The sequence below is a fragment of the Carassius gibelio genome, chromosome A18 (assembly GCF_023724105.1).
Source record: "Carassius gibelio isolate Cgi1373 ecotype wild population from Czech Republic chromosome A18, carGib1.2-hapl.c, whole genome shotgun sequence".
Taxonomy (NCBI): Eukaryota; Metazoa; Chordata; class Actinopteri; order Cypriniformes; family Cyprinidae; genus Carassius; species Carassius gibelio.
The window spans coordinates 1,764,540-1,792,227 of record NC_068388.1 but is presented as its reverse complement, the minus strand read 5'-3'; the positions used below and the strand labels follow the sequence as shown (position 1 = coordinate 1,792,227).

Sequence of the window (27,688 nt, the reverse complement as noted above, 5' to 3'; positions counted from 1 at the left end):
AAATGTAAAATATTTCTTTTCTCATTCAATTTTTCTCTAATTTTTTCAGCTTGAGAGTTGACTTTGAATGGGGTTTTTATTGAGTTCATTTATTGAGTTTATTTTATATGGTCCTGTGGTGTGATAAATGACTACAGTATTGCATTTAGTCTTGCAAATAATGTTAAATCTGCATGCATAATATAACAGAAGACTGAACAAATGAGGTTTAAATGAGAAAGTGTTCAGCAAGTCGGAGTATTTGAAAGTTGAAAGTGAAGTGTGGCCAGGTATGGTGACCCATACTCGAATTTGTGCTCTGCATTTAACCCATCGAAGTATACACACCGTTCGTTGCCTCACCTCAGTCGTGGTATTATGGTTATTCATCCCCCCACCGACAATCCCTGCCAGACATGAGACTCGAACCCACAACCTTCGGGTTGCAAGTCCAGCAACAACTGCCCTCTTGTCATCCAATGCTATTTTTAATTTACTTTTAATGGAAATCCACACAGATAAAGACATCCAACAAAAAAATGCAAAGAATAATAATTAGTTAAAATCTGAATTAAAATTTTGGTTTCAGAAAAGCTTCAGCTGAAACTTTTTATGTTTCAGGATGCTTTTTGTGACGCTTTACTATATATTTGTTTTTGTTGTTGGAAGATATACACATTCTCAACTTATTAAAATGATTTCATGTCATTTACCCAAATGCTATTTTGAATTTATTGTTTTTGGGGAAATGCATTCACATAAAGACATCAGACACACATATGCAAGATAAAAACAAAACCAAAAGATTACTTGGAATTTGAGTTATTCACAGTTTTGCTTCGTTGATTGTCATTTTTTTTCATGCATGGATGAGGATTTGGGTTTTCTCCGAGGTCAGAGGTGAATGACTGGTGTGTGTTTCAGGGATGGTGCTGGTCCGGACGGAGATGGGTCAGCTGGTGATGGTTCCTCAGCAGGCTCTGGCTCAAGCTCAGGCCCAGAACAGCATCTCACCGCGGCCCTCCACACCCACCAGCGGGGCCACATTCAGGGTCACGACCCCACAGGTAATGACAATACAAATCTGACACACAGATGACATTTCTGAAACTCGAGAACCACATTTCTCCTAAGCCTCTCGCTGGAAAACTCAAATTACATCAAGCTTTTTGAGTTCAGACCCGATGCTTCTCAACAAACCTTTTATCTTTTTGTTTTTGCAAAGGCAATATGTCTGTATGTTCTGTGTCGCTGATATAACTGAAAAATATCTGCAGAGATATTGAACACATTCCTCTACAAATGAAAAATTAATCACACATAATCAAATCCTCTTCACAGTAAACACAGAGATTGTGACTTTTATTACTTACTTAAAAGTTGAATTCTGTGAAGTCTAAAGACATAGCAGTGGAAACGAGTGATGATATTCATATTGTGATCAATAAACGCCAGGTAATTTGATATGTTAATAATAACCTGTTCACAGATGCAAGGAACTTCTGCGAAATTAATAGTTGATCACACTGGGCACGTATTATGAATTGATTCATATGCAGTGAGCAGAAAGCACTTCTGTGAAACTTTTGACTTTTAAAACAGATTCCATGAGACACAAACACTGATCAAAATACATCAAATGATGCATAAATGTTTAAAATTAAGATTAATGTATTTTAATCCACACATAAAATTTCCATCCATCTGGATGACACAGGTTTAACATGAACGAATAAACTTAAACTGATGCATGTCTGTCTATCGTACTTGTAAATGCTAAATACTCAATAACCAGTGTATTTGTTATACATTTGTTATACATTATGCATACATTTTATTTAACTGAATATTGCTTGCCCATATTTAACAGCGAGCTATATTTATGCTTTTATACTTAATAATAGTTATTGTTTCCTTACAAACAAATCAATGCGATTAAAAAAAAATCTAATTTCAAAATATTAAAATCAAAAAGAATTAAATTGGTAATAGTAAACCATCCCATGATGTTTTTTTGAGTGCAGAAATCCGACCTGTTTTATGTTAACACTGACAAACAAGCATCACATTAAGTTTATTAGGTTTTGTTAAAACTGTGTAATACATTAGAATTCATATGCAATTAATAAACAAAATCTTGACCTCATTATCAAATTGAGCGTTTCCTGTCAAACATGCATTCAATACAAGACATTTGAACCTTCTTTTTAAAACTCAACTATCAATATAAAAGAAGTATTAACAATTAAGAAAATGTTCACTTTTTTAAACGAATCACTATTTCCTTGTGCATTTTTTGTTTTTTACTGCAGAAATGATTTTCACATTGACCACCTGTACACTTAAATCTTCTGAACTAGTTTTGATGCATGACTGTAGATGAGATTCACTGCTGACATCTAGCGGTGCACATCAGTCAGTGCATCCCCGGATCAAATTCAGTCATCTCTTCTCATGCAATGATTATATATATATATATATATATATATATATATATATATATATATATATACAGTTATCTCAAACATGAAGAAGTACATAAAAAATTCTATTTGCTGGTCTTTTGCTGTTTTTCTGTTCACATATTAATATCCCTCATAAGAATCTAATATGTATGTGTATTCATTTATTTGAGGAATAGAATTGACAGCATATGGCCACAAGGCGGCAGCGGCCGTCATAATTGTTTTTGTTATAGTATTTTGTATTTTTAAATTATGCAAAAAAATGTTTTTAAAATAATTAGCAATGTGTATATGTGTTTATTATGATAGGAAGATCAGAGTAGTTTGTGTAATGTAATGTGGCTCTAGTGTGAGAGTGTAGTGTTCTCTTTTTTCCAGCAGATGGCGCCAGACGCTCGCATTTATTAGTGGCTCAATGGTTTAAATGTTCACTGATGTTAATAACGAATCCGGCCATTCAAACATTTAGACAACATTGCAAATAACAAAACAGTTAATTTCTGATGTGTAGCAGATTAGTGTGTTTTAACATTTGCATTAATGCATTAGCAGACGCTTTTGTCCGAAGCAACTTACAGTAGAGGATCAAAGGCAGTTTGTCATAGAGCCAATACACAATGGCAGAAAATCTTGGCAAGGCTTTTTTGTGCAACCATTAAGAATAAAATGATCATGCTATAGGCCTATTTGTGATTTTATGCCTCTAGACACAAAATGTAAAATGTATACAGTGTAAAATATCATTATACTACAGTAATATCTTTTCTGTCTGTTGTAATGGTTATGGTTCATGACTAATACTTGTTACTGCAGTTTGTTTCTAGTAATTTCGCAGTGATATAAACTTTAAAGTTTATAGCAGTAATGAGTTTCCCTGCTAAACTCTGTTAAGGACAGTGAGGTGAGGGTTTATATTCCCAGGCGTCTCTCTTCATCCTGCTGTCAGTCATTCTCTGGTTCTCTGCGGCGGAAGACGTTCTTCTTTCCCTCCGAACACCATTAATCATTTATCCTCCAACTGCATGATCGCTGTAACTTTCAGCGAGGTGCGAGAGACTCCGTCAGTTTGTGTGTGCATGTGTGCGACCCCGAGCTCTTCCGTGTCTCAGGGGCCCCGGGCGCCGCTCTCTCAGTAGGGGCCCAGAGACGAGCATCTGTGAGGAGAGAGCGCTTGCTGGCAGTGGAGCTGTTAAACCGTGGCTCAGTGCCTCGTCTCGGGCGTCCAGGGCTCCTCACATCACAGCGCTGGCCCTCAGAGGAGGGATTTTCACCCGTGTTTCTCCCTCTAGACACAGTGATATCAGGGTTTGCAGTACAAGAACGATTTTAGGATGTCAGGAACACCGGGTCATTATAATTCACCTTCAAGGCACAAGAAATACAAACGTATATATATTCCATATAACAGTTGTTTTGCATATTTTGAATGTTTTAGAAGTGAGGAATTATTTTATATAAGAAATTAAATGATTTGATATATGCATGCTTTGAATAATTTAGAATTTTATAGAATGTTTAATATTTTATACATTTAAGTTTTTTCAGCATATTTTACCATTTTAGATATAATTTATATATATAGGCAAAATAAAAGGTTCAACCAAGTGTTTACTCAGGGTTAAACTCAAAACTATATTGTATATATTTAATAATTATTATGTATATTTTTATTGTTTAGAAAAAATAATAATTTAAGAAATAATAATTATTTTATATATGTAATATTTTAAAAACAATAAATAATATAATATCAGAAATAATAATAGTTTTATACATTTAAAACAATTTAGCATATTTGAGAAATGATAAATTATTTTATATAAAAAAATAAGAATTATTTCATATTAAATATACATTATTTTTTATATTTAAAGTTTATTTTAAAAATTTCAAAATTTATATCTGCAACATTGCCAAAGGACATAATTTGCCTTCAGGTCAAAAGAAATAAGAATTATTCTATAAATATTTAAGAATTATTTAAGATATTTTGAATATTTTAGAAATAATAAATAATTTAATAAAATAATTTAATATATTTAATATGTAAGTAAAAATAAAGGGCAGATGCTCAACCCACTGTAAAGGAGGTTTAACTATAATTTCTTTTATTTTTGGCCAACTTTAAACGGTTATTCCACATATGTAGTAAGGTTCTAAGAATAAAACAGAGCAAATAAAGCATAATTATATTAATAAGAACAGTATTCTTCCACGAAACAATGTAGCTCCTCAGAAACAGTTGTGGTTGTAACAAAGTGGTTGCCGAGCAACACACAGAAATAAACAAATGTGTATGTTACATTGTAGAGTGATTCACAACAGCTTGGAACGCAGCTCAACCAATCAGAATCAAGGACCGGAACTCTCCCTTTTATAATATTGAACCACTGATCTATATATATATTATAGATCAGTGTATTGAACACAAAATGCTCTTTTAATTGCACAGCAGCCCTAGTGAACACAAAAACACTGAAGAAATGAGTGTGTGTGTGTGTCTGAGAAAACTCTTTCAAAGCAGTTCTTCATCAGAGTTCTGACGGGAATCTTATAAACCTGATGCTGAAAGCCTGGTTTTCAGATCTCTTTCCTCCCTCCCTCCTTTCTGTCTCCTCTCTTTCTCTGGCTCCAGTCTCCTGTTAGCACTCAGGCGATTCGTCCCGCTCCTGCGGCTCAAACCAAACCGGTCCAGTCGAGTTCAGCGAGCGCCGCGGCCCAAACCTGCACCGCTGTGAGCATCTGTCCTGTCTCTGTCTCTCTTTCTCTCATCAGCATCACTTGTTTTATGTTCATGTAAGCTTTCAGAGGAGAAAACAGAGTGGATTTAATATTCAGATTTAATTCAACAATTCAAACAATAAGATACAAGAGGCCATGCTGTAAATTGAGAGTATTGTCACAGTTTGACAGTTTTGCTAAGACTTTATTTTATTAATAAAATTGACATTTTTTTGTTAGTGGTTTTCAACTTCTCAGTGAGCAATTATCCTCAGCAAACTTACAGTTATTTAAAATTTGACAACACAAGCTTTTTAAAAAAGCTAAAACAATTGAAAATCAAGATATCAACTTTTTTTTTTGTCCCCTCAACAATCAGTTTATTTAAGAGCCAGGAATCTGAATATATGAGATCATTTTTAAAGTGTGATTTATGGTTATTGTCATTAACTAAAACTAAACCGTAAGTAGAAAACATTTTTATTACAAAAACAAAAACAAAAAAAAAAGCATATTATTAAAAAAAAAAAAAAAAATTGAGCATTTATAGATGTACTAAAATTACTGAAACTAAAACTAAAACTGATAAATTAAAAAGATTAAATATTATACAGACAAATTTTAAAACAAACAAAAATAACAATAAATATGACAAAAACAACAAATTTATGAAACTTTTAATTAAAACGGAAATTAAAAGAGGGGGAAAAAATCTAATTCTAACAAAAATTATAATAGTATATCAATGAAAAAAATGTCATAGAAATATATAAAATGGTAAGAAGTTATTTAAATGTTTAGAATTAATATATTCAATTCTGGTTATGTCAGGCTCTGAAATATTCTATATAAAAATATATATATAAAAAAAGACAAAAAAACTTTGATAAACTACTATAGAAAAAAGTAAATTAATTAGTGATAAAAAGAGCAAACTCTGAAGAACATTCAGCTTTTGAAACATTTGGAATTATTCCATTTTATTTAATTATTTAAATATGATACTTTCTGTAAATATCATTTTGTAAATGAGCAGCGCTGTCATTACAGCATGAACTGATCAACATCCAAAACCAGACCTATCTGCTTTTAATCTGCTTCAAATCAATCGGATGTGTTTTTTTAATCTACTCCTCTGTGTGTATTCATAAAGTTGTGTTTTATTAGATCTATAGACAAAGAACAGACAGGATTAACTCAGCATGTCAGAGATCGAGAGAGAACTGTGAGTCGTCAGGTGCTCTGAGTTCCCCTCTCTCTCTCTCTCTCTCTCTCCCTCTCTCTCTCTCTCTCTCTCTCTCTCTCTCTCTCTCTGTGGCCGTCTCTCCTGTTCTCTGTGGCCTTGCTGGCAGGCAGACGTCAGCTTGTGTTTATCTCTGTGTCTCTGCTCCTTCCTCCTCTAGAAGGGCCCCGTGGCAGCCGCTGTGGCAGTGACAGCTCCCCAGCAGGTCCAGCCGGCCTCGGGCCCCCAGGGGCCCCTCACTCAGATGCCACTGGCCCCACAGAGCGCAGCCGCCCCGGCCCCTGGAGCTCCGCTCGTCTCCCAGGTCTGTGTGCCCCCCGTATCCAAGCATGGAAGTTGCTCTCTCTCTTTATCTATTCTTTTTCTCAGCTCAAGTGAGTGATTGTTGGACCCCTGGAGCCTCACTGGTTAACTGTCACACACACACACACACACACACACACACACACACACACAGCTGCCTGCATGTTCACGCATAGACAAAAGACATCTGGGCATCACATCTGCACACAAACACAGGCATGCATGTTCACAAACACTACAATTCAATAGTTTGGGGTCAGTGTGATCAAACACACAGTAAAAATCTCAAATATTATTACAATATAAAATAACTCTTTTGTGTGTGAATATCTGTTAAACTGTAATTTATTTCTGTGATGCTCCGCTGTATTTTCAGCATCATTCCTCCAGTCTTCAGAGTCACATGATCTTCAGAAATCATGAAAATATGATGATTTACTGCTCGAGAAACATTTCTGATTATTATCAATGTTGAAAAATGTTGTGCTGCTTTATAGAACATATTTATGTAGAAACCATGGTACGTTTTATTTTTCAGGATTGAAATAGTAATCTTTTATGACATCATAAATGTCTTTGCTGTCACTTTAAATGGTTTTTTAATGCATCATTGCTGCATAAAGTATAATATTTTTCAAAAAGATCAAACTGACCCAAAAACTTTTGTATATCCAGGTGAATCTCAAAAACCTGTCAAGAACACAGTTTTTATTTTTTTACACCTTTGTTTTTTTTTTAAGAACATTTTGTTACTTGATTCTCATGTCAATTCATTATATTATCCTCCCACGTTTTCTTTATTTTACTGCAGAAAATGCATTAGGATTTAATTACTTATTCATAATGTGATAAAAATAATGATTATTTAAATTTGAAAATATTTATACATAATGATACTATTAGTTGTTCTGTCTTCAATTTATACAGATTAAAAAAAAACTAATTTTTGTTACAGTAATTTATATCAAATTATCATCCAGATTCTCTATATTAATGAATATTGGTGGCAAAATGTGTTTACTTGTCATGAAAATAATGTCACAATTCATAAAATCTAAAAAATAGGCTTAATTTCCTTTTGATTTTGTGGTGTAACATTTGTGGAAAACTTTGCATGAGATATACAAATAGTATTTGAGTTCAGTAAACCTCAGTCAGTGTGAGCGTGACACGCCATCAGCCCTAAAAAAGATTTTGATTGACACTTTCTCTAACCTCAGATGATTGACAGCTTTGTAGCATTAAATGGAATTTAGAGGATTTCTCTAAAATACTTGATTTCCCCGTGAGGCTCGATCGCTGATTATGACAACAAAAGCACAACAGAGCGTGCGACGTGCGTCTGTGTGAGTCAGACACAGATAAACTGTTTACTCACACGAGCGGCCGTCCAGATCAACACACACACTTCATCTCGACTGAGACACATCTAATTCAACAACCATCTCTCTCTCTCTCGTCAGGAGATGCAGGAGAACGTGAAGAAGTGCAAGAACTTCTTGGCCACGTTGATCAAGTTGGCATCCCATAATTCCCCTTCCCCAGAGACGTCTCGAAACGTGAAAGCGCTGGTGCAGGATTTACTGGTACGTGTGCCGCCTCTGCTCCAGAAATATCTGAATTCATCAATCAACAGTGTGTAGAATGTTCTTTTTCTTTCTTTAAATGTCCTCATGAAAGGCCTCATTTTACACCGGCCTGCATCTTAAATAATGAATGAAATCCAGTACTTTATTAATAATTCTGGATGCTGATTTCAAAAATAGTTGCTTGAGCACATCACACTTTCTCACAAAATATGAGGCATTTCATAGCATTATAGCTTTTACAACCATTTGTGCGAAGAAGTCTTTTTTTATATCGTAAATATATCTGAACTTAATTTTTGATTAGTGATATGCATTGCTGAAAATTCATTTGCATTGTTGATTTTCTTTGTTTTTTATTTTATTTTTGTGCACCCTCAGATTCCAGATTTTCAAATAGTTGTATCTCGGACAAATATTGATCCTAATAAACCATGCATCACTGGAAAGCTCATGTGTTCAGCTTTCAGGTGACTCATAAATCTCAATTTTGATAAATAAACGAATATATGAATGCCTAATGCTGGACAGAAATTTACAGATTTTGTAAAAACTTTGTTTATAAACTTTTTCTGGACATTAAATGGAGTATTTGAACATACTTTCCCGATCCTTTGCAGATTGCAAGTTTAAGTTAAACATGCGCATTAATTTTCGTCATTAAAATCAAAAGACATTTTATTGCTTTTGTTATTTTGATAGGTGCATTAAATTGATATATGTGAATATATAAAAAACCATGTGTATATAGTTAAACCAAAATGTATTCAGACACCTTCAACTTTTCACATTTTATCACAGTTTATTCGCTATAATTTAGAAAATCAAGAAATATTTATAATATTAAGCGACTTACAGTGCATTCAGGCTAACATTTTTATTATATTATATTATATTATTTATTGTATATTTATTATGTATATGTAAACATACTACACACACATACAGCATATATTGTGGAAATATTTACATCTATTTACACATCTACTGTATATTTATATTCATATAATTTATTTGATAAATAAATATATTTAATATATAAAATAACATATTTTCTGAAATATAAACATGCATGTGTGTGTATTTATACATACAAAATAAATACACACAGTACACACACATAAATTTTGTGTGTGCTTTGAAAATGAAATTAGTTCATTTGTTTTCATCCTGCACTAATCAGCTCTTCTTCCTGTAATTTGCATGTTTTTTGTTTTTTACTCTACACATTGGTATCAATCTGTGGCTCTGTAGTAGAGCATTGCATTAGCAGTGCAAAAGATTGTGGGTTCATGATGTCAAATGCACGAATGTAAATGTAATCTGAACATCTGCTGTCGCTGCTCTCAGGATGCAAAGATCGATCCGGAGGAGTTCACCAGCCGGCTGCAGTCCGAGCTGAAGTCGTCTCCGCAGCCGTACCTCGTCCCTTTCCTGAAGGTGTGTTAACATGTGTGTTCCTCGCGGTCAGTAGCCAGCAGACGTGTCCAGCCAGGCACAATACGTGTCACATCCTGCCCGGTCTGAACTGGCACGCTAATGCGGCCGCGCTGTCATGCAGTGTTAGCTCGCTTACGTCAAAATCCTCCAGAAATAGCCATCGTCAGCCCGAGGTGTCCTCAATGATTGCTGAGGTTAATGATCTCTGTCCGAATCTTCACACACTGCAAATAGAATTGAAATTACAGAAGTGAGATCCTTCTGTTACTGTGAATGTTTCAACAGGTTAATCTAAAGATAAAGTTGTTTTTTTTATATATATTTTGGTCTCTACTAGTAGAGTATTTGTAATCTTATGTCGGTAGCTAAGTATTTTTCATGATTAGAAATGTGCAAAAGCTTTCAAAAAACAGTAGATTCATAGACACAGTCAGGCAAACACATTCAGGAGTTTTTGACATGATAAAAATCAGGCTTTACATTTTCAAAGCATAACTTTTTTCAAACAAGAATTGTGTATATTTTTATTACGTTTTCACATGATGCATTGCACCTGTTTGCATAAATCTCCAGAACAGAAATCGAAACACTGGTTCTTGTGTTACTTTAAGATTTTTAAAAGAGGAGATTTTGGATTTCTCTTTTTATTACTCAAATACACGGGTTTCATGAATGTATTTGATTTCAAAAGTGGGGACACATTTTGTGCATCAAATGTTTATTTTATATATATATATATATATATATATATATATGCATATTTTGTTTATGGTTGTTAATGCAAGTGTTTACTTTGAGACTAACTCTCTCTCTGTGTGTGTGTGTGTGTTTGTAGAAAAGTCTCCCTGCGTTGCGTCTGTCTCTTCTGAACAGCCAGCAGTCTCTCGCTCAGCCTCCGCAGCCCAATAAAACCAGTGTGACTCCGGTTCAGACGAGTGTGAGCGTGCGTCCACACCTGCCCAACAGCACCACTGTACTGCCACAAGTATGCACTGAGATCCCCTTTTTTTAATATGCTTCACTTCTCTCTTTCTCATTCATATAATTCAGCAGAAACTATATATGTGACTCTGGACGTCAAAACCGGTCCGTTTTTGGAAATTTAGGTTTATACATCATCTGAAAGCATCCATTAATGCATGGTTTGTTTGGATAGTACAATATTTGTCAGAGATACAAGTATTTGTGCCAAAAAGAATTTTAAATTACTTTAAATTTTTCAAATGCAGTTCTAAGCAATGCATATTACTTTTTACTTATATATTACTTTTTAATATATTTACAGTACAAAATATTTTCATGGAACATGATCCTTACTTAATATCCTAATGATTTTTGACATAAAAGAAAAATCAATAATTTTGACCCATATTATGTATTTTTGGCTATTGCTATAAATATACCCCAGGGACTTGTGGCTTTTTGTGTGCTCCAGGGACACATGTAACCATACCATAAATCTTAGATATCTGTCCCATCTGGAAAACAACAGGCATCAGATACACTTATTTTAAAAGCAGTTTTAGATGCATTCTTAAATCATAAACATGTTAGACGTATTGTAAACACTCGAATAAAATGCATCGTCCAGATGAAAATGCACATATCAAATAGAAGTTTCTGTTATGTACTGTAGATGTGCTTCTTCATATGAATAAAAGCGTTTGATGTACTATACCCAGAACTTTTATTAAAATGAAATAGTCTCATTCCGAAACCATAAACCTTGACCTCATTAACATATTTGCATATCATACTTATTCTTTAATTAAATGCTTGCTTAAACCATTGTTATTCATTTTACATGCAAAGATTGTTGATAAATATTACATTTTATTACTATGCATTGCAATTAATGCATGTAAATGAAAATCAATATACTGTATATATATATATTTTATTTCTCATTATTATCAATGTTGAAAACAGTTGTGCTGCACAATATTTGTGTGAATATTTTGATCCTTTTTTTTCCAGGATTCACAGATGAATAGATAAGTTCAAAAGAACAGCATTTATTTGAAATAAAAAAATCTTTCGTAACATTATACGTGTCTTTATCAATTTAATGCATGTTGCTGAAAACATATTTCTAAATAAAAAAGGTAGTTTTATGTTGAATATCTTCAAAAGGCTGAATATTCGTCCAGCCCGAAGTGTGCCGTCATGGACCTGAATACTGTCGTACCTGGGTTTGTGTTTGCGTTTCTCCCCGAGGTTTGTAGGCTCTGAGCTGTAATGCAGCGACAGTCTGTCCAGGCACAAGAAAACAAGTCAGAGAAATATGCAGGCGGAGGGAAAGTGGAGTGGATGGATGAGATTTGCTCGGGGCATCTCTGAGGGTCTCTGTTAGTCTGCTTCCTGTTTCCTGCCCTTCTCCTCTCTCTGTCACTACCTTGTTTTCTTCCTCTCCCTCTATTGTGCTTGGAAAAATCCAGCCTTTGCATTTCAGACCACAACTAGATGTTTATTTTATTAACACCCAAATTCATCTCCAAGACCGCGTGATGCAATTATTTTAAATTCTGTGAATACAGGACAGACACCTAGAAGACTACGTGAAATCAGATCTTAACCCTATTAATCCTGACTTATGAAATAATAGTCAGAAGCATCTAATTGTTTGAAAGGGAAGAGTTTAAACTCTAGGCAAAATATTTGTTAGAATTGCATGTGCTTTTTGTAACGTGTCATAATCAATGCATCAAGCTTTTATGGTTCGTATAGTCTGAGAATATGGGAGAAAAAAACAACAACTTCATTTTATTCAGAGACTCAAACTGAGATAAAATATGCATTTTGGTGCAGATGCTTAACGTATTAAGATTAAATTCTGAAGCTTATGATGTAAATCAATGAGATCTTTATAATAAGCACATTCTAGGGCAAAACAGATATGGATGTAAACTGTAAATCTTGAATGTTTTTAGGGTATCAAGAGGGCAGTGGGTCCTGGAGGTCAGATCCGGATGCCTGTGGTCATCACACAGACGGTGCGAGCAACAGGTGAGCAAACACAACACAGACGACCTTCACATCTAACAATCCATTCATCTTTTCCTGTCCATCTTAGTCTGGTGTCTTATATTTGAGCCCTTAATGTGGATATTCAGCGGGAAAGAGTCTAAAAATACTGTCTTCTGTAGCTGGAGGCTTAGAACATGCCTCTTAAAATCACCTTCAGATGGACCCTGGCAGTCACTCTGTGTGTGTGTGTGTGTGTGTGTGTGTGGACACAGTGAGGAGTGTATAGAGGAACTCTGAGAGACAGACTGAGAGAAAAATATAAAAAAGTGGCGACATGCATAAAGACAAAAGCAGAGAATCAGTAAATATGCCTGTCAAGAAAAATGCAAGGGACATATTTAACCATAGAAAAAAAATAAAGATAAATTATTATTTTTACTAATCACTCATTTTACTTGAAGCTTTTTCTATTTAATGCATTAATTATGCCTTGTAATGCATGTGATTAATTGTTACACCTTTAGTGTATGATGCATTTCAGATTTAACAAAGAATTTGCAAATATTATAATGCATTTTAACCTTGATTTCAATTATGAAATTAATACCTATTTAATACATTATACATAAAGGGTTCAAGTAAAGTGTTTTTGACATGTATTTGTTATTTATTATTAATGATTATTTATTGCTATTATTTTTTTATTTAAAAGAAAATGAAAGCTTTGCCCATCGAGACATTATTTTCATGAGAATTCGGCACATTTCCCACCAAATTCTCATTAAAGTGTTGCAAAATCACTATATTACAGCAATGAGAATCTGTATAAGAAAAAAAGTGAGTTACAAACACTATCTAGAGAGACTTTTGTGGTCAAATTTATTTAATTGTCCATACAAAAAATATATGTATGTGTGTGTGTGTATAGAAAATTGCAATGCAGAAAATCTTAAAATATAATGTCTTGGTGTGAAATGTGGCTGGGCTGAGCTGGTTGAGCTCCAGACAGAGGCAAGTTTGATATAAATAGGTGTCTACGTTCATGATAATGCTGTCTTGTCTTTTCCCAGGTACTTTAGGGAAGCCTGCGGTTATCCAGACGGGCAAAAGCCCTGCGGGCGTCACCACACAGCTCTCAGGAAACCAGAAGAACAAGCTGAATGACCCGGGGGGAGGCTCCTTCAGGTGTAGTACCAGCCGCTGACACACGGGGGCAGCGTTTCACCGGTCCTGGGGCCCAGTCTCTCAGCGAGGGCCGACCGCTGCCTCTCATCCGTCTTATGCTTGCTTTTCCCTAAACAGTCTTTCTGAATGTCAGTGAGAGCGAACACAAGAGAGAGCTGAAGCTTTAGTGTCTGGTTTACCGGACGATGCTTACTTCTTTTATTTAATGTGTTTGGTCCTTTCAAAAATAAAAGCTAAAATAAAATTAACATATCATTATAGTAATTACAAATATTTTTTATATGTTTATATAATTATAATTTAAATATATATATGCAATAAATTTTTGATTTATCTTTTTGATTGTAACACTTTACAGAAAGGTTCATTAGTTAACATGAACTAAGAATCCATCTACAGTATTTATTAATCTTAGCTAATGTTAATTTGAACATTTACTCATGCATCATTAAAATCAAAAGTTGTGCTTGTTAACATTAGTTAATGCACTTTGAATTTAACGAACTAACAGTGAATGACTGTATCTTCATTAACTAACATCAACAAAGATGAATAAATACTGTAATAAATGTATTGTTCATTGTTTGTTCATGTTAGTTAATACATTAACTAACACTAACTTTTTAAAGTGTTACCATTATTTAATTTACAGAAAATAATTTATTAATATATATATTTGTATTTTAAGTCAACAATAACAATGCTATGACATTGATTTGATCTTTCATTTAATGTGCCAGGTAATTTCAAAAAAAGCCAAAATACCTAAAAATAAATATCAAATGTAAAAAAGTAAAAGTAAAGGAGTTTATACAGTATAGCTTTGATAATTTAATATTAATATTCATTCATACATCATGGCTTCACAGTAAGATACTGTATTTAGCCCAAAGTGTGAATATCGTGGTGACCAGTGAGGGTTAGTGTGTGTGTGTGTGTGTGTGTGTGTGTTAGTGTGTGTGTGTGTGTGTGTGTGTGTGTGTGTGTGTGTCACAGGTCACAGAGTTCACTCTCTCTCTGCCCAGGGCTTCAGCTGCAGGCGCTGATTGATAAACCAATAAATCTTTAGCAGTGTGGGTAATTAAGCTGTCAGGTTTGCTCGGTACTGACGAACCTTTTACCCGGAGGCGTGTTTCGGGACCTTGATGTTTTTGATTGGCTCCATCGGGTAACAACCGATTCAACTCGAAGCTGTCGTTTAGTTTAGTTTAGATTAGTTTAGTTTAGTTAATGCACTAAATTTTCTTAGCACTTAAAAACATAAAATTTGGAAATATAGAAAACATATTAGTTTTCTATTGCTGTGGCTCATTCTGAATAACACTAATTATGAAATATCGGCACACGACTCCTGTACTCTGTGTATCAGTGTTATTTTAATAATACTATTATATATTTATTATTATTTTCAATTATTTTAGTTTTCTTTTTATATATTAAATTTTGGTTTTATTATGTTTGTTATGTGATTTTGCCATTTTTATTCGTTTTTTAATATTTAAATATTTGTAATATTATTTTATTAGAATTGTTTTTAGGGGAAATGTAATGAAATATATCTTATTTCATAAAAAAAAAAACAATATATTTAAATATGATATTAAAAATATTTAAATATAAAAAGCAAAAAAAATGTCAACAACTAATAAATAAAACTAATAAAAATGTAATAAATTTTACCTAAAGTTAAAATACAAACCAAAAATAGAAAAAACATTTAAATCTAAAATTTTAAATTTAAAACATCAAATATCAAAATATTATGCTTTCACTATTTTGTTTTTGTTTTAGTTTTAGTAATTTTACTTTATTTTACTTGTCACTCAAACACTTATTTCAATTAGTTGCTTTTTATCATATCAATATCAATATCAATTTATCAATTTTTCATCATATATTTATAATTGTTTTATTTTATTTAATTTACCAACCATTTATTAATCATTTTAGTTTTAATCAACAATAAAAACACCCATTTGTATCCATTTGAATATTTTAAATTAAAGTTAAATATAAAATAGTAAATATATTGCGTTAATGATCCATTATTATGTAGGTTTGTGTTGATTTTGAGTGTCTTTTCCGTTTGCTAAATGATGCACGCAATACTTTTTGAACTCAAAGCTTATTATAAAACGTATAATATATGTATGTTTGTAAAGCTTATATATTTCAAATACTTATTTTAGCTTCAAATGAACAATGTAATGAGCGAGTGGATACTCATGACTTCTACACCAAACTATTGAGTTGCTCTCATTGATTTCTGTGGCGAGTGGTGGCAGCTAGGCTAACATGCTAACTCTGTGCAGTGCTAATCTCCTCTGTCAGCTCCCACTACGGTGTCAGGACTCATAGACACCCTGCCCAGCCTGGGACACACACACACACACACACACACACACACACACACGGGCATGAGATGCCAGGGGGTCAATGTCAGAAACAGAGGTCCAGAAGCGGATGTAAATGAGAGCGGAGCTGAGTGAACTTTGACCTCTGTGACCAGAGCCATGAAGTTTTCAGCAGTCCCTCGGGTGCAAGAGCTCCGCCGCTCTCCTGCTAATGTGTTGTAATTAGGACACTGTTACCAAGAGAACAGGAAAAACGGAGAGAAATGATTGGGTGGAAGAGCTGCCAATCACACTGATGGACTGACACACCTGCCTACAACATGTTAAAAAGACAACTTTTTAGTTTTACTATAATAGTGTTCATTAATAATATTGAATCAGCTTTTATTTTGATGTTTTAATTTTTCAACTTTTTAATTATTTTAATTAAGCTATTAAGCTTTCATTTATTTTTGTTTCAGTTTCACTTTTGGCAATTTTATTTTTGTTATTATTTATATATTGTTATAGTATTTATTAATATTTAGATTTAGCTTTTATATGTTTTAATTGTATTTTTTGTAAAAGTTTTATTAACCTTTTATCATTTATAATTCTATTTAGCTTTTTTATACTCGTGTTAATTTTTATTGTTATATTTTCAGTTTAATTTTTTATACTTTCTTGCTTTTGTCATTTTTTATTAGTTTAATATTTCTACTTAGCTGGAATTTATTTCATTTGAGTTTTAGTAATTTTATGAGACCTGCCTAAACGTTTTATTTCAGTTAGTCGGCAAGGCATTATTTTCAAGTTCACAATTTTCATTAATTTCACAAAAAATGATTTAAAACATTTAGTTTTAGTTTTACACTGCGACCCGTGGCTCAGTCGGAATAAAAGGCCACCTCTTTTGGAAAAACAAATGATCTGATTTGAGTTTGTTCTGAAATAAATTTCTAATTAAACAAGGTGGTGCCGATACTCTGTTACATTAAACATTCATTAAACATCTGATTTCTTTCATAATCCGTGCACATGTGTCAAAGATGCCTCTAGAGATGTTTTTGGAAGAGAAACTGACATGCACTAATATGTTTACACTGTTTCTAATTCTCCTGTTTTGTTAAATAAAGTCCTCAAAATGTGAAGACAGCTTCCTGGGACGCAGGATCAGTCAGATCCGACAGAACTCGTTTTCACATTCTACAATTCATTTAAAAATAAATTTTTTCATTCATGTTTTCTCACATGCACATTCCCGTTCTGTTCATAACACATGCACACATGTAGAAGACCAATAACATTTCCATAGGCATTTATAAATAAATAAATAAATAATTTCTTTCATTATTTTTTTTTGCTCAAGTGCACAAATAACTTCTCCATAAACATTTATTATATTTATTTTTTTAAATGCATGTTCCCATTTATTTATTTAAATTGTATTTACTTGCATGCAGATTGCTGTTCTGTTCAGAATGCATGTGATGCACATGGGTATTTAACAAATAATATATCCACGATCTTTTATATTTATTTATTTTTTAATTACATTTTTTAATGTTGATGTTTAATAAAATATTTACAAATATGTTTTTCTTTTTTTTTTTATAAAATTGAAAATTATTAATTTCATTTAAGCTCTGAAAACCACCATGAACAACTTAAAATATTAATAAGTACAAATATTTTTAGTTTTCATATTTAAAGTAGTTTATCTGTGCATGTAAACAACACTGGCTGACTGTAGATTGCATTATTCTACGATCATTTATGCATTATTATGTTAATTCCTCTGTGTAATGCACTGTGAGGTCAGACTGACGATTATGGTGTATCTACAGAGACGATGATGACATCAATGATGTGGCGTCTATGGCCGGCGTGAACCTCAACGAGGAGAGCGCACGGATTCTAGCGACCAACTCTGATCTGGTGGGAACGCAGATCCGCTCCTGTAAAGACGAGGCCTTTCTGTCTACAGGTCTGCTACACCGGCGTATACTGGAAACAGGTACAGCATCTCCACAACCACATACTGTTAAATATGTGTGTAGAATTATATAAGACGCTTTCACAAAAACACAGAAGTCCATCTGTGAGTTACTCCGGAGCTTTTGTCCTTATTGCATGCTATATCCGAAATGTTCGACTCATCCTTCCATGTTTGTGCAGATAACGAAATGTAATGAAAGTTGAATGTTTGTCAGCGTACATATCCGTGTATCTGTCAACATGCTTATTTAACCAGGAACATTCCTCAGCAAGTGACCACCAACATTTACATCCAAACAATATAAATCAGGAGTGTGTGTGTATGACGATGTAGCGCCCCCTACTGGGCCGTGGTATAGCGGCGTTGATGGGCTGCTGGAGAACTTGTAGGTGACAGCAAACCAAGGGAGGCACAAATCCTGCCAGCTCGGCTCAATCTGAGAGAAATGCACACACACACAAACCTCCTAAAACTCCCTGATTCACCTTGTGTTACACTCGCGCATGCTACTTTAAACAGTTATCATGTGTTATACTCTTAGTCAACATGAAATCAAAACTTAAATTTGAACAGAAATAGAACAGGGATAAATATAATACAGATAGATACATTTATACACGTATAAAAAAGTAAGTGGGTCATGAGTATGATTCCCACTGAATGCATTATTCAGAAAAAAATGCAACATTAGAAAGAAAAAGAAAAAACCTGGAGGAAAAAAGTGGGGGAATTCAGAGAAAACAAACCAAATATGGGTCACGGGTTCGATTCCCGTGGAAATAATGAATTCTAAAAATTTAAAAGCTTTTTTTAATGCAAAATTAAAATTTGAACAAAAATGCAACATAAAAAAAAAAAGAGGAATACTGAGAAAAATAGCAAATACTGCACAGTTAGGTTTAAACTGAAGGTGTCTAGTTTTGTAAATCTGTTGTTTACACATCATACAAAGACATCATCTAGCACCTTATAGAATGCAATGATAATCATTTTGGATAAAAGCGTTTGCCAAATGCATTAATGCAAGTGCACTTAATGTCATTCATGCATGTTGCCCTAAGAGTCCAGCTGCGTGTGTGAGGACTTCTGTCCATCTGGAGTGTCTCATGTAAACCATGTCAGATCAGAATGATTGTGTGGTTGAACTGATGCGCTCCGTCTGCAGGGACTCAAGCTCTTCTGGCAGATTGTTTATAGGTGACGGGAAGCACAGGTTAATTTTGATGCTTCTAAGTTTTTAAAAACAGGTAAAGCTTGTTTTTTTAGTTCCCCTAAATGCTTTTAAAGAGCCGTTGCCTTAAGAAACTCGTCATGCTTTGAAATTTCTATGATGTTTTTAGCCGTTTAGTTGTTCCTTTCTAAGATCTGGTTTCCATTCATTAAGGATACTCTCAGCGCGTTAAGTGGCGGATTTAAATAATTGGTGTGATTTCCTTAAGATAACAGTGGAAGAGAACTTATGTTAATAGCAAACTGAGATGGGCACTCGACTTGCATTTTAATAGACTTCAGACTCGACCGAAACTCTTCAGGCTTGACTCGACTCGACAAGAAAGACTCGTGAATATTTTAAACACAACTCAAGTTTTTTATCCTTAAAAACATGAAAATAAAATCTAGCTTTAAAACGAACATGACGTTTTATCAATCCAAAATTGCTTTTTTAAAGATATGGCTTTTCTCTCTCTTAATGTGTGTGTGTGTGTGTGTGTGTGTGTGTGTGTGTGTGTGTGTGACCTTAATTGAAGTCCCCATGGGGAAACAAGCTTATAAATAATTTATTCAGATGCAGTTCCTATAATAAAAGTAATTATGTCTACCTAATGTTGTAATTTGTGTTTTTCATGAATATCGGCACGATTATAATGTGATATAGATTTTAATACAATAGTTCAATAAACAAGAAGTTAATATTAGTTGAAGTTTTAGACACAGTATTGTATTGTCTGTTTCACAAATGAAAATAGTTCAAAGCCACAGCAGATCTTTTGTGCGATTCTTAGTAAAACAGCAGTGTTTCATTCCTGAATTAATATACTTTTTTTTGATTCAGTGAACAGTTTATAAAGACAGTCACTTGCTTCATCTCCGAATGAATCATTGGTTTGAAGGAGTCGGTTGAAGGATGAATAAATAAGCTTTCCATTGATGTAGGGTTTGTTAGGATTGAACAATATTTGGCCAAGACACAACTGAAAATCTGGAATCTGAGGACGCAAAAAAAAAGAAGAAAAAAAAAAAAAAAGATTCCTGATCCAGATTTTTGGCAAAAAAGAAAAATCAATAATTTGACCCATACAATGTTTTTTTTGGCTATTGCTACAAATATCCCCCAAAGACTAAATTATTTTATGGGGGGGGGGGGGGCATTCTCAACTAAAACTGATTAATTATAATTATAACTAGAATTAGATTGATTAGTGTCTAGTGGCTGCATCATGGTGTTACACATGATTTTGAATATGAACGTGCCTCCTCAAATTAATAATTTAACAATTATGTAAAATACATTTGACATAAATTGTAATTGTATATCTATGTATTTTTGTATCTTGGATTAACTCAATTTGAGCTTCAATTATTGTTGTATCCCTGGAACATATTTTATCTTAATAATACAACTTTGTAAATATGATTTTTAAGGCCAAGAATTTATTTGCAGCAACTCATTAAAAATCCAGACTGCAGACTCGACCCAGACTCCAGCTTAAAGACTCGAGACTTGACTTGGATTTTAGATGAAAGACTTCTGGCTCAGACGGTTCGCAGCGGTCTTTAAAAACTGGTGCTAATTATCCTTTAAAAGAAAAAATAGTTTTTCATAGGAGAGTCTTTGTTTTTTCTCCTCAGTATCAGTGCAATGGACGAAGTTGCTTTCGATTTATAATCTCTTATTGTTCTCCAAAATGACTCAGACTGTGCTATTCATATATCTGCAGTCAAAACTCAGAGATCTCCGTATGGACTCAGAATTGCTCGTTTTATAGCTCCTGTATAGACTTTCTGTTTTTGTGTTTCTTAAGACATTTTAGGAGAAAGAACTGAGACAGAGTTGCTTGAGCTCTTCTGGGTCGTTGGATCAGATTTGCTGACCTTCCAAACCACAGAGTCTCATCCAAACTCAGGAATAAGGTTTGGAAATGATCCTCTGGAGCGACAAAACATCCTCTGAACATACGTGTGTTTTAAATGCAGGTCGTGTCGGTTCATCATAACAATCTTTGTTGTCTAAACACACATTGGACCTAGCAGATTTATAAGACAGGACAGATGTAATTTACTCTCGCTGAACTTCCTTCCAATACATCTGCGCGGTGATGTGTTTTGTTTGATTACTGATGTTTTTTCGTAACATCTGCATCTGCTTCTTTCTTGTTCCAGCGAAGAGGTTCGGAGTGACGGACGTACCGCTGGAGGCTGTGAACTTCATCTCTCACGCCACTCAGTCCAGATTACGCACGGTGCTGGAGAAAGTCTCCTCCATCGCCCAGCACAGAATGGACTCGTCTAAGGTACCAGACTTGTGGAAGAGATGCTTTTATTATTTAAATACAGTGTTGGGGAAAGTTGGTTTTAAATGCAATGCATTACAATATTGCATTACTTCCTAAAAAAGTATCTGCTTTTCATGGAAAGTGATGCGTTATATTACGTTACATTACTTTTGTGTTCCATTTTCTCATCTGGGCTGGGCTTCCTTGTTTGTTTTTAATATAAAACGTTTGTTTTTTGCCCGTTTCACTCTGAAAGTGAAATGAATAAACCTCAGGCTGAACAAAATATAAATGCACAGTCACACACACACATTGTATTCGTCTGCTCATAGCAAAAACTAATCAAACATCATTAACATGAAAATTAATTTTCATTTGCATTCTGACTGGCTGTTGCATTGAATAACTTGACTGGTTTGCTGTAGTTTTTCTTAATAAACTTTCTATTGTTAGCTCATGATGCATGTCTATGTGTGCAGTTTTAATGTTTAAATGCATTCGATATATGTATATATGCAATCGTATTGTAAAGTATTGCTGAAACGCTGCTGTTGAAGTGAAAATTTTGGGACACTGAAGTAGACAGGTAAACAATTCAGTTTTCAAACCCCACACACATTAAACACAAGAGACTCGCGTTAACGGAAACCCAAAACAAACCCACAAAGGAGGAAAAGCAGGTGGCGGAGCGCTTTAAAAGCTGTTTATTTGTGTACATGGCGAAGAGGAACGCCATCACGGACGCACGTTTTGTTTTCTCGTTTTTCTGTTTGGTCTGTGTTGTGGCTTTTTGTTGCGTCTGGTGCTTTATAAATGAGCCGTACGAGACGCATCTGTGTGAAGAAACTGACATCAGCAGAAAACAAGAGCGTCCTGAAACCGGCACGGCTGACTTCATAGCCATCAAAGAACAGGAGAGACGGAGACAGGGATGAGAGGAGAGACGAGCTAATCAGAAAATAAAAAGAGGAAGGGATTGCGCAAATCATCGAGGTCGTGTTCTGAAGTAAACATGTTTTTTTAAATCTCACCTGCCTGAGAAGAAAGTTTTCATCACGGTTGAGTAATAAACACTTAAAATGTGTCTGGAAACTTCTCCTGACCTCTTTCTCTTTGCAGGAAGATGAGGGGTACGAGCAGGCGTCTGATGTGCGCTCACAGCTCAAGTTTTTCGAGCAGTTGGAACGGATGGAGAAGCAGAGGAAAGATGAGCGAGAACGAGAGATTCTCCTCAGAGCGGCGAAGGTAATCTGGCTCCTCGTGGTCTCTAAGATCCTCTCGTTTCTTCAAATGCATGGGTTAGATCACCCAACCCTGTTAACTCTCAAAAATAAATAAAAAATGCCAGCCACCACAAGTATTTTTGGTCATTAAAGTGTAATGGCACCCAGAATATCTTGTTGTATGAATATCTGAACATGCATTATAGCAAAAACAAATTTTATTCTAGCTTCATGCAATCTTTTTTTATCAACACTTAAGTTTCAAGCAAATATTTTGAACCAAAAACTGAGAAAATCGTGACTACATTTGGATCAGATTCAGAACACATTCAAAGCATCACAGTCCTGAACCACTTCCTGGATCGTTAGGCAGTTTTGATTTAAATAAGGATTAATGTTCGATGAATGCATTATTTTACATATGCATCTGCTTACCAAAGTTAACCATGGTTTTACTACAAATAAAACCAAAAAAGCATGGTTGGTATAGTTAGTTTTGCCACATTAACCAATTTGACCATGGTATTTGTAAACTGTGGTTAAACAAATGGTAATCAATACACCAAAAAAGCATGGTTACTACACTTTTACCATGGTTAATTTTTCAATTTTCTGCAATTGAAATTCATGTTTTTCAGTTTTTAAAATCTTTTTCTTATTGAAATTGACTTAATGTTGTGTAAAATTAGTTGCATCATTAAATTGTATTTCATTTATTGATATTCAGTTGGCCATTAGCTGTAATCAATATCTTTATTAATCAAATCAGTAAGACCAATGAACCTCAAAAGTTCATCTTATTCATCAGGATTTCTCAAACTGGGGTTCATGAGTTGAATTAAAAATTAAATTAAAAATAAAAACAATCAAAATATTTTATTTTATTTTGTATTATTTAATATACTTACTTTATTTCATGTCATGTGACCATTAACCAACATCAGAGAACTGTGTACATTTGATTGTAGTGATAAATTATTGTAATTTTAATTTAAAATATCACGTGGAGTCAATATTTTAGGTCAAAGTGGTTTGTCTGACAAAAAAGTTTGAGAATCCCTGCTATAAATTGATTAGGTTTTTATAAAACACCAGCCAATTAGATTTTTGAGCCACATGTTGGTTCAATGTTATTTCAGATATTTTGCATTAATAAAAGTAAAATGAATTATCAGATGGCTGAAATTTTCATTTTCATTGCTTTTTCGCCCTTTAGAACTGGATTATTATAAATTAACTAAAAATAAAACGCATAAAAAATAAAATATAAATAAAATAAACTTTTAAATAAAGTAAAATTAAATATAAAAAGCATGTATATATTTCAGTTAGGTGCCAAAGCAACATTTTTCTTTTCATTTAATTTAACAAAAAAAAAAATAATAATAATAATAATAATAATAATAATATATAATATATAATAAAACTCAATATGGGCATACTAATACTAATAATAGTAATAACAAAAATGACAACATAATTACAAAAACTTTAAAGTTAAAAGGAAAACAGTAAATACAAAAATAAAAACTATATAAAATATAATTCTTCATAGTATCTTAATGATGCTGAGCACTGACATTAGATGAGCTTTGGAAAGATATGAATGAATGTCTGTGTACATCAAGTCAAAAGCATTCTTTTATAATTTGTTTTTTTAAAAGAAATCAAATAACAAATCTCTAATTTCTGTCTAAATCATTCTGCAACATATTTTACAGATATCTAATAACAATAACAAAATTAATTGGCAATGGTAGTTTACCCAAGAGTGTTTTTATTTACAGAGAAGTGCTCATCTTTCATGTATTTGGTCTGTTATCTTCTGATCTGATCCTGTAAGATGACCAGGAAACACATGCACCACAGTACAATATCTCAGCTCGTTTCCGTCATTAACTAATATAGCTCAGAGACGATGACCCGCTGTAAAGATTCCTTCGCATGGCCGAGTCTCGCCTCCCTTCAGCCTAACGGCATCATTATGCCAAAGCTCGGCCGCGCGGGAGATTATATCTCCCAAAACGAGACCGTTTAGCTCGTACTCGAGTGTGAATGGCCACGCCGACCTCTGTGACTTTGGGCCTGAATGAGACGTTACACAAGCTGAAGTATCACAGTTGTTAGGGATTTCAACTCCGCTGAAGCCTAAAACACGATCAGGGAAACATGCATATGTGTTTCCAGCTCAAATGCATCGTAAACGTTTCGTCTGTAGCTCTCTGAACTCCACAAATCCTTACCAGCGTAGTCTGGAAACAACGAATAAATGAATATTGACAAGAGAGAACAAAAAATCTAGCTTTTTTCGGGGTTGAGATCATTCCATTTCAAGTATGACTGGAGTCACACACACACGATTTACACATTTTATCAAGATAGTTCCCACAAATGAACACAACCTTTATGAAGCCTAAATGCTATCACCAGAAAGGGAACCACATGGTTGTAAACTTCAATGTCCGCTAAACTTTGGACAGCTTTTTCATTCTTTAAGACATGATGCTACAGGCAAAAACATTGTGTTTTTCATGCAAAAGTTAATTTGATTTTGGGCTAGTTGGCTTTTCATAAAGGAAAGAAGTCTTTTAAAATACACAGTTTGTTTTATTGTACTTTATCTATTTCAATCTGTAGATTTCAAGTACAGTACTTTTTCCTCCACCTCAGCAGTACTTAAATACACCAGTTTTATTCTGAAGAGTTTTACTGGGGGGTTTGTTCACGTAACATCTGCCTGATTTTATACATTTCATTCTTAAAGACAATGTCAAAATGTATTTATTTATTGTTCTTGCTATTGACAGTGTTTTCTAATTGATGGGGAGATTAAAAAGAGGAAAAAAATCCCCTCTTAAACATTTTCATCGGAATAAAACAAGAATTCTGAACCTTGATTTATCCAGTATTCCAGGACATTTATGCAAATGAATGCATAATTAAATACGGTTCCTCCTTTGCATATGTAAACAGAGCACTCCACGTGATGCATGAGTTTGTATTAATAAATAAACAAACTCAACACAAAATATCGATGCTTATTTTAAAAGTTCTTGAGCTTGAGCCTTATTTCAGGCATTTGACTCAAACCCCCTTGACTTCAGCAGAGGGAACCGGAAGTGCAGAAGTGCTCATTTCTGGGTTTTAGGACTCATTCCTGCAGCACTTTATGTGACGAAAGGCCCACTAGATGCATGTTGGGCTAACAGTTTTGACACTGGCACAAACATGCACACACAAATTGGAATAATTGTTGAATTTTCTGCATTTGTATGCATGCACACAAACACACACACACACACACACTGATGAGTGTCAGGCTGCTTCTGCATTTGTAACAGTGTGTGTGTTGTCTTTTGATGAGTAGTTGCTTATGGCGGTGTGTGTGTGTGTGTGTGTTTGAAAGGCACAGCCTGCAGGTCTAGAATCACTCACCGCTGAACACACACACACACACACACACACACTCCGTCCTTGACACATCAGATCTGCCCTCATTTGTCCCTAACTATTTTAGTGCTGCAGATGAGGTGAGCTCACGACATGCTCTCACCTGCCGTCTCTCCCTCCTTCCATCCTTCCTCCTGTCGTTCATCCTCCCTCCATCTTTCTCTCTTTCTCTCCCAGAGTCGCTCGCGGCAAGAAGATCCAGAACAAGCCCGTCTGAAGCAGAAAGCAAAGGAGGTGAGGCTTCCATCATTACCACTGACATTTCAAGGCTCCCGCAGATGAATTTTTTATGCCGTGCTACATATGTAATGCCATTTAAAGTCTGACTCTGGAAAAAAAAAAAAAAGAAGAAAGTTTGAGGAATTATTTTCGCTGATTGATGTCCTGTGCAAAAATGAGCGTTTTCCTCTTTCTCTCCAGCTCTGGGCTGGTGTTTAGGAGAATGTGCTGTGCAATCTCTGATTGGAGATGAAGTCAGAGTTTTTCCCGTTTGACGGATAATTTGCAGAGGCCATTAGCATCATAAAGGCGGATGATGCTCGATCTGGTCCTGTGCTCGCAAGACGGGAGACAATTAGTATTCGTTACTGTGGTATGAGACACAAATTACTTGCTTGTGTCTTCTCCCACATTGATTTTTGTTTTGTTATGGCGTCAATTAAAAACAGTGCGGCTCTCAATTCCTGGTAGATCTAATGACGCACTAGTTTTACCGAAAACAGTTGACTTTGATGCGAGGCTGATGCATGCATTTGTGGTATTTGAAGAAACTGCTTTAAATGCATGTGTTTGTGACGTGCACTGTGGTGTTTGCACTCCGGCCGTCACTGATGGTGCATAGTGCCCTGGATGTCCAAACAAAACCAACTCTGATACGAACATAGACATGCATTTGTAAAATTGCTCACTTGGTTTGATCGTTCGACTCAAAGCTGAGTTTTATCCCACCCTTCCACCGGCAGCTGTGTTTCTACTGTCAATCTGAGAAAATGACTTTGCTTTTAATACTAAAACTATTACAAAACAAAGGAAGCTGAATCAGACACTTAAATGCACGTTTATGCATTTGGCAGATGCTTTTATCTAAGGAAACCTACATTGCATTCAAGTTACACATATTCTCAGTGAACACTTTCCCTGGGAATCAAACCCTTGATCTCGGCCTTGTTAGTGCCATACTGTACATGTATAATCTACTGGTAATTCTACCTCCTTAAATTCAAATTGCAATTCTGTATCCTGTTTAAAACAGGAATTAGAATTTAAATTGATTCTCAATTCAGTTCTGAAAGGTGTACAG

The 27,688-nt window shown here is 34.4% G+C and overlaps 1 protein-coding gene across 2 annotated transcripts in view; it reads left to right on the top strand.

The window, feature by feature from the left end:
- LOC127934168 (transcription initiation factor TFIID subunit 4) overlaps positions 1–27,688 on the top strand; it is a 69,636-nt gene that overhangs the window by 2,585 nt on the left and 39,363 nt on the right. Inside the window, exons 2-13 of one of the 2 annotated variants that reach the window (XM_052531365.1) lie at positions 904–1,046; positions 5,080–5,178; positions 6,569–6,712; positions 8,175–8,297; positions 9,648–9,737; positions 10,573–10,722; positions 12,668–12,743; positions 13,775–13,889; positions 18,070–18,239; positions 21,603–21,733; positions 22,835–22,960; positions 26,566–26,622. In XM_052531365.1, the coding sequence (XP_052387325.1) occupies positions 904–1,046; positions 5,080–5,178; positions 6,569–6,712; positions 8,175–8,297; positions 9,648–9,737; positions 10,573–10,722; positions 12,668–12,743; positions 13,775–13,889; positions 18,070–18,239; positions 21,603–21,733; positions 22,835–22,960; positions 26,566–26,622 (1,424 nt within the window). The remainder of the gene's footprint in view (positions 1–903; positions 1,047–5,079; positions 5,179–6,568; positions 6,713–8,174; positions 8,298–9,647; positions 9,738–10,572; positions 10,723–12,667; positions 12,744–13,774; positions 13,890–18,069; positions 18,240–21,602; positions 21,734–22,834; positions 22,961–26,565; positions 26,623–27,688) is intronic. The other variant, XM_052531366.1, reaches the window with a different exon arrangement.